General features: G+C 39.0%; 1 protein-coding gene across 1 annotated transcript; it reads left to right on the top strand.

Annotated features, from left to right (window-relative positions):
• Nucleotides 1-1,455: 1,455 nt before the first annotated feature.
• On the top strand, nt 1,456-8,219 carry fbxo30a (F-box protein 30a). Its single transcript, XM_079832355.1, has 3 exons — nt 1,456-1,607; nt 3,605-5,666; nt 5,758-8,219. The coding sequence occupies exons 2-3, from the start codon at nt 3,651-3,653 to the stop codon at nt 5,959-5,961; spliced, it is 2,220 nt and encodes a 739-aa protein (XP_079688481.1). The 5' UTR covers nt 1,456-1,607; nt 3,605-3,650; the 3' UTR covers nt 5,962-8,219.
• The last annotated feature ends 391 nt before the right edge of the window (nt 8,220-8,610 follow it).

Raw genomic sequence — 8,610 nt, 5'->3', positions numbered from 1 at the left:
TAACGGCTTACTTGCCACAAATATGCTGTTCAAATGTATATATTGAGGCACTTTGTGGTTTTGAAATATCAGTGGAACTCATAGCCAGTGTGATTCTCTGTGTGAACTTGATGGAAACTGACTTCATACATCTAAACATCAGGTGATTCAAAGATGCTGGTCCAAGATCACATACTCTCTAGAGTAGGTACCTATTTTGAATAAGTAATTACTTCACAACCGCTAAAAAAGTATGTTCTATATAGTATGTGGGTGTGTAGTATGAATATAATCAGATGTACTACATTTGCCATACTGTCATTATCATGATACCAGCATCAGTTACATCGCTTCACTGCCATTCATGGGCTCATGGGATAGTAAAGTGTCCATTGCATATAGTAGGACATCCGGGAACTTTTTGCCTACTCTTTTATGAGTACTGTGAATTCGGACATAGGCTACTTCTTTTGTTGCATAGGCTACTGTTTTTCACCTACTATTTAGTATAGTGAAAATGCGATTTTGGATGCAGTCTTAGTTTGTTATTTAGTTATCTAATTCAATTTTTAAGTGAGACAGTTTTAAGTGAGACTTAAGTGAAATACTATTTTGAGGGTCACTCACTGTACAACATGAAGTATTCTTTGACTAAAGTTCTTGCTTCGAAACCAAAAGTTGAAGTTGATATTTGTAGGCTATAATAATTATTAGACATGCACTACTATTCATTAATATTGGTAATGAATTTGTTCTGATCTTATTGTTTTAACAAAGCCATTTCCATAGTTACATGAATTAATTACCAGGACACGTTTTTAAAAATGTCTCCATTTAACAATAACACTCAGTGAAGAGCATAAATGAAAAGATAGATTAGGTGTAATTTCCAAATGTTCTGAAGGATGTTGAAAACAACTTCTGGGGACATTTGGAGTGATCCTCACTAAAAAATCAGCCAAATCATATGTTGTTTCTATCTATTTTTAATAGATCTGTTTAAATCTATTGGCCTATCAACAGGTGTCTGTGAGGGCTAGGGTAAAGTAGGCTACACATAAATAATTGTTTCAAATAAGTATGTAAACCATTGTGTTTAGGATAACATAGCTTCAGAAGTGTGTGTGTGTGTGTGTGTGTGTGTGTGTGTGTGTGTGTGTGTGTGTGTGTGTGTGTGTGTGTGTGTGTGTGTGTGTGTGTGTGTGTGTGTGTGTGTGTGTGTGTGTGTGTGTGTGTGTGTGTGTGTGTGTGTGTGACTGTGACTGTGACTGTGAAGGGACTTTATTGTAAAACAAACAAACAAAAAACAATAGAAGGACATATTGGTATCATACTGGGATGCTTATACCATATGATAAATGGTACTCCATATACAGACAACTATGGCAGTATCTAAACAGCATGGTATTATTATGGTATTTTTTGTTTGTGTGTGTACGCATGTGTCTGTTATAGTCTCCGCCCATCTAGGGCCTCAGTTCACTTCAGTATATCAGTACAGTGAGACACAGATTTCAACAGAAACAGACAGACAGCAGTGAAAACATCATCTCTGTCATTATACTCGATGAAATATTAATAATTAATTAAACACTATCAAACTACTGAAGACTCGTCACAGATAAACGGTAAGACACTTTCATGTCTCTTTACTTTGACTAGTTTCCTCACCGGCTCCAACGAAATCGACTCTGTCGTTGTTAAAATAGCAAAATACGTATTTTTCATCCTTTTTAACATGATATATTTGTGTCAGTCTACGACGTTTATTAATTGCGTAGGTGTGTCATTTATTATTTTGTCCTGCAGTTCGCGGCTAACCAGCTAATGCTAAATGCTTTGTGATTGTCAGTTTAACGAATTAAAACATTGACCTGTCGTACTATAAACATAAAAATGTATGATGAGGATGGTTCATTTGCGTTAAATAGTAGATTATTGATTTATTGGAGATCATTGTACTGTCAAGTTCATGTTGTCAGTCGTTGTAATCCAGTTTGGGAACAACAACAAAAGCTGCATCAGGTTTCATCAGGAGTTTGACTGAATTGAGCTCAATGTATCTGTAAAACATGTTTGGCATCATGTCTTATTTGGGAAACATTTCGTGTTTTGTGTCATATCATAGTTAGAAGATAGGATATCTGGGAGTCATGTCATATTTGGGGTCATCTGTTATGTTTTAGAGCATTAAGAGCCACAGGTTCTAGACCCTTTATGACTTGGACTCACTTTTTTGGCAGAGTAGTTTTAATAAAAATAATGAAATTTAATAATTGTGTTTTTCCATGTCAATTACAGTTTAAGCACAGTACACACCATATACACCTTATGCAAAAGCAGAGTATAATGGAATGAATAATACAATTCGAAATATTTTAAGTAATAACACTAAATATTTCTTTCTCCACTTTGGTTGTGATAAGGTTCTCATTCTCTTGTTTCATGTAGTGCATCACATCCATACTTTATATATTAAGAAGAACATGTGGTCTATTATTATGTAACAGTTATATATTTCAGTCGTATTTTCTTTCATTTCATGCAATAAAGGTAGTTCGTTTAAGCATCTTTTTTTGTTGGAAAACTGTTGGAAGACAAAGTTTCTGTGTGTAGCGTATTATCAATTTTATATTAAGCATTTCTATGTGGGCTCTATTTTACAATTACTTGAACCTGTTACAATTTCAATTGGACTTGATTTATTTTGTGATTTACTGGAATAGATATATCATCTGCTTTCTGTTGCAAATAAGCCTCTGTTTCCGATATGAATCCATATTTGTCTGCAGACTATCAAATTGAATTGTGATAGGGTTTCTGTACACATCTTTGAGCCCCCACTAAGATTTAAATCCTCAAGTCATGTCATGTTTGGAATTATTTTGACATGCTGAAAGCATGCTGTCTGTTGTTGTAAGTACTTATGAGCAATTGCTTGTGCAACTGTATTATTTTGATGATACCAAACACCTAAGTGTTCAAAAAACATCTAACTTGTTTTGTTGTTTCAAAAGAAGTCATCACAAGTCATGTGGCAGGCTTACACGCCGGCATTGTACACAAATGTTTTGCAATGTTTATGCCCAGCTGGTACTACGAGTACTATGTTGAAAGTCAGATCATTCAAAGCTTACACCACAATATGACAGACCCCCACCCCCAAACTTACCCCAACTGATTCAGACGGTTTGCATATAGGTCATGTCGACTGAGTCTAACTGCGTATGTCCAGTCAAGCCCAGTCATGTTGGAGAGAGAGAAGCTTCTTAAATGACATTGCAAGGTCTTTATGGAAGTGTTTCTTTTGAGTGTAAGCCATGTCTGATTCCTGTAACATACCGTTCAGAAACCAGGGGTCATGTTCCATCTCAGTCCTCGAAGAACCGGCGTGACTGTGCAACATAAGCAGAGTTGTGAAATGGCAATGCAATGGTTTAGTAATTTGGTAAACACACTGCTAGAGGGCAACTGGTTCTGATTTACACTTATCCCTTTTAAGACGGTGGGACTTTCCACATGAATGGCATGCATAGATGTTAAGCCACGTGATGTTGTATACAAAGACACCCCACATACCCAAAATAAGATCAGGTCTAACGGTCTGTTTTCTTTTCTTCCACAGTGTTTGCCGTAGCCTCTCTGAGTTAAACGACTCACCAATACTTTCAATGGAGGAGCTTCATATCCATTGCCTGAAATGTGTCAACCGCCGATGTATGATAAGACCGGAGGCCAGCATTTCCTGTGACCTCATGGGTTGCCCTCTTGTGTGTGGGGCGGTTTTCCACTCATGCAAACTGAATGAACACCGCTTACTGTGTCCGTACGAAAGAGTCCCATGTCTGAACCGTGGATTCGGATGTCCGTTTACCCTTGCCAGGGTCAAAATGGCACAGCACCTTGAAACATGCCCAGCCAGTGTTGTGTGTTGCACCATGGAATGGAATCGATGGCCAGTGAGTTACGCAGATCGCAAGTCCTACGAGAACATGAGTAAGGAGGTTTTTGACGTGGAGCAGCTCGACATGGCTTTGGCCCTCCAGGATCAGCGAATGTTGCTGGAGTCCCTTAAAGTGGTGACCACTGTGACAAAAGCTCTGAAAGAGCAAAATCAGGACAATTCCAGCCCCCAGAAATCGGACCCGGAAAATGGGTTGATTGAAATTAGCGAGGATGGCCCTTACACAGCTTCAATGGAAGACAGTAGAAGCTTTGCTGCCACTTTGGACATTCTCCGTAGTGCAAAGAATATTGACTTGATTGTGAACAATCTTAATGGTGAGGAACAGAATGGAGCTTGCAACGGTGTCAGGAATGGCGATGGAGACTCCAGGAACGGCGCAACGAAAGAAAGTGACACTGATTCAGATTCCGATCTGGGAGCGGTAGGTGGAGCTGACTGCCCTTTTCCAGTAGACCCTGAAGATGAAGAAGATGATTGGTTGGAGACCAATGGATGCGGTGAATCTTCCGAAGAAGAAGGCGAAGTGAATGGTGGGATAGAACTCGATGGGCTTCATAATGAAGTGGATGATGACAACCAGGTCAGACTTGAAAGGGTCAATGGCTCTTCAAACGTTAGACCGGTTTTACCTGATCATTCCATACCGGTTTTAGCGCAGGATCCAGAAATGGCCCACTTGCCCCAACTACCTCTTCCTTTGCCCATCCCTCTGCCTAACCTGATGCACAACAACGTTCTCCACCATTTGCCTTTCAGAATTGAGGACCGATGGCTGGAGCGCAAGCTGGACAATCTCCAGGTACTCAGGGGCATGAACTTGTTTACAATTAACGGTCGAAGGACTCTATTATCTGACCCCTATTTATTCAAAACCAAGATGGAGGACAAGGCGGTAGACACATCTGACCTTGAGGTGGCAGATGATCCAATGGGTCTCCACGGCATTGACCTCATCACTGCTGCCTTGCTCTTTTGTTTGGGGGACTCGCCCGGAGGTAGGGGCATCTCGGACAGCCGCTTTGTAGACGGGTATCGCATTGACTTTGGCACACAGACCTTCTCGTTCCCTTCTGCCATCCTGGCTACCAGCACCATGGTAGGTGACATCGCCTCAGCATCTGCCTGTGACCACGCCAGTCCACAACTCTCCAACCCCAGTCCATTCCACACCCTCAGATTAGACCTTGTTCTGGAGTGTGTGGCTCGCTATCAGACCAAACAGCGCTCGATGTTCACCTTTGTATGCGGACAGCTGTTTCGCAGGGATGAGTTTTCTTCCCATTTTAAGAACGTCCATGGGGACATCCATGCTGGCCTTAATGGTTGGATGGAGCAAAGGTGCCCTTTGGCGTACTATGGATGCACCTACTCGCAAAGAAGGTTCTGCCCTTCGGTACAGGGTTTCAAAATAATCCATGACCGACACCTGGGCTCATTTGGAGTGCAACCTGGGTTAGCAGCTTGTCCCAATGGGACTCTATCCAGAACTGACATCTGCCAGTTTAGGACCCACTGTGACCACCTTAGTGACCTGCCCTTTGAGTTACTTCAGCACATTGCAAGCTTCCTGGACGGCTTTAGCCTGTGCCAGCTCTCCAGAGTGTCTTGCACTATGAGGGACGTCTGTGCCAGTCTTCTTAAATCCCGTGGCATGGTGGTCCTGCTCTGGAATAAGACAAAGCGAGCTGATGGAACCTCATCCTGGCAGATACAAGACAAGGTAATCAGAGAGTATTCACCTTGTCATTATAACACAAAACCTAAAAAGCTCTTTTTTTTAACATTCTAAGTTATTGTTTTTTTTGTTTTAGGTGTGGCGGTTCAGTACAGCATTTGACACTGTGAACGAGTGGAAGTTTGCCAACATTTCCAGCATGGCCGACCACCTCAAGACGTGCAAGTTTAACACAATAACACGGAGAGAAGAAGCAGTCCCACTCCCATGCATGAGTTTTACAAGAGAACTTACGAAAGAGGGACGCTCTCTACGTTCAGTCCTTAAACCGGTGATATAGACTCTATGTCAAATGAATTAATTTTATATTACAACATGCCTTATGTGTTTTGGTGAACTGCAACATAATAATTAAAACGAGCCTCAACTTAATAAACCACTTTTTAAAGTCATGAAACAATATCTACCTTTTGTATTGATGATGGTTGTGCTGTCTTGTGGTTTTGATACAATATATATATATATATTTTTTTTTTTACAAATTCATTGCTTTTGTTGAGATATGTAGCTTCAAACCAGAAACACTGAATTGTTAAATGGTGATGACCAAATTGAAAACCATTGTCTGCATTTTTGTAAATCAAGAATATAGGATGCATGGGTTACTATAATGTAGATCAGTGATTCTCAACTGGTTTTATTTAGACACAGATTTACATTGTACATGAAGTGGTGACTGTACACAATATCGGGCATAACCTATATGCACTGTCGCCTTGTTCATGTTTTCGTTTACCTTGCATAGTGTTCCTCCTTGAGGAAGAATATCAAGCAAACAATCTCTTTTGGCATTTAATTTGACCTGAATTTGCTCCCAAATACAGTTTGATTGGATTGTAAAGCATAAGATATGGGAATTGGGAAACATTCTATTATAAGTCTATTTATTTTACTATCCTACCTATACAGGACTATATGGTTAATTGCATTTGATAATATGCATTTAGCCCTGTTTTTCCCCCTGCTGTTGCAGAACAGATCTGCAAACCACCAGTTGAGAACCACTGATGTAGACTTCAATCTCCTGATTTCTCTCTCATAGATTTACAAGTCTATAAAAACAGTCTTAGACATTATTCCTTTTAATCAGTCTGTCAGAACTAACACATACCAGTCATTTCTCTGAGAAGCATTTATGGTATTGAGTTTTAAGCTGTATACAATATAATGTTTTATTAACAAATTCCGGTGGAGAGCATTTCATTAATCAACTCAATTAGCGCGACAGGAGCTATATATACAGCAGACTTGCCTCTGTCCCACAAACGTTTTCCAGCATCCCTCCACCACCCCATCTCCTCACTCCTATCTCTTCCTATCCCAGCCTGGGTTCGTGCCAATTCCGAGCTTGGGCCCCTCCCTTCGGACAGCACTCCAAATATGCACAACCTTTACTCTATCTGATTATATGCAAGTGTGAACTTGTGTTATATAGTACTTGATACTGTCACACAAAATCCTCCTGTGTCTTTTAAAAAGTAAACAGAAACATAAATGTGTTCGATCTATGTTAATGGCGTGTGCCGATTACTTTTTACAATCTTCCTGATTGTGAGTCATTGCACAAAACCTGCAGGACAGGTGCAAGACTGCAGCTGTAGCCTGTCAGGATTCTTCGGTTGCACACACGGTGCATGTGCAGATGTACTTTTTTGTGTCTCAGGGGTTTAACATGAAGCACATGCCATTATAGACATTTTATCTGTGAGAAACTTGATTTGAGCTTGTGATTCTTCCACTTTTATTTGTTGACAAAGTCAAGACAGAGTTTACGGTTCAGTTTTACTGTATATTTTCATGTATGCAGGTACAATGCACAGTTTGTTAACATTCTGAAATGTTGCTTGCAATGTTTTCATCTGGAGAGAAAGCAATTATCTCAACCTTGATTTTAGGTTAAACTGAGATTTTTTAAGGAATTAGTTGTGTGATGTATTACTCCATGTTTTTTTTATATGACAGTCCTATTTGTCTTGAGTGGTGAAAATAGAGCATAATTCTGAAACAGAGTTTCTGAATTATCTACTTTTAGCATCTTTTAAACTGAAAAAAATATTATTTTTAACTATTGGAACTATTTTTTCCCCAAAGGAACAAAACGCATTCATATATTGTGTAAACGGTGTGGGAGCCATTCTTTGGTTTTGAAGAAGTGTTTGAATAAATCTAAATATATTTACTCTAGGTTTTCCAGCCATATATATATATATATATATCATTGTATGAGGAGACTCAGGTATTTAAAGAAGAGTTGTGGAAAAGGTTCTGTTGGTTTATTTACTATGTGGTTTCCATTGTATTTTTACTTTTGAAAGTTAGTGTACAGTCAATTCACTCCCATCTCCAAACCCTGACACTTTTGCAATATAGTTTCCATGTTTGTGATCTTTGTGGTTTTCATGACCTCATGCATGTCTCAAACCCCCTTTTTCTATTGTAAAAAAGAAAAAAAAATCTAAAAATGTGTCTTGGTTATTTAACATACAGTTGTTTCATATGTATTATCATTTGCATTTTTTTAAAAATATTATTTAATAAAGTTTGAAGAAATACAGGTTGCCGGTGTGGTGTTTTATTAAACTTCAGATATGCAGCCAACCAAGTGTCAAAGATTTAAAATAAAGTCGTTAAGCAAAGCTGGCTGAGAAATTAATCTTCCAGTTTGACATCACTCATGTTATGGGTGGATAATCCTTTGCTTCACTAATTACTTAGCTCTTTTTTTTTTTACCATTGAAATATTAAAAATAAGTAATTAATCCACATTTATCACTTAAGTGCATGACGTCTGATTTTACTGATTATATTTTATGATAAACATCTATATTTTCTGTTTGTGAAGTGTTTCACCACTAGGTGGTGCTGCTGCAATTGCGAATGAATCAAAAGCGTCGGTTCTTTTTCACAGCACATTTCCTGAGATAAACTC

This window comes from Gobio gobio, assembly GCF_949357685.1.
Source record: "Gobio gobio genome assembly, chromosome: 13".
NCBI lineage: Eukaryota > Metazoa > Chordata > Actinopteri > Cypriniformes > Gobionidae > Gobio > Gobio gobio.
Note: the sequence above shows the minus strand (reverse complement) of the source record. Positions and strands in the feature narration are given on the sequence as shown.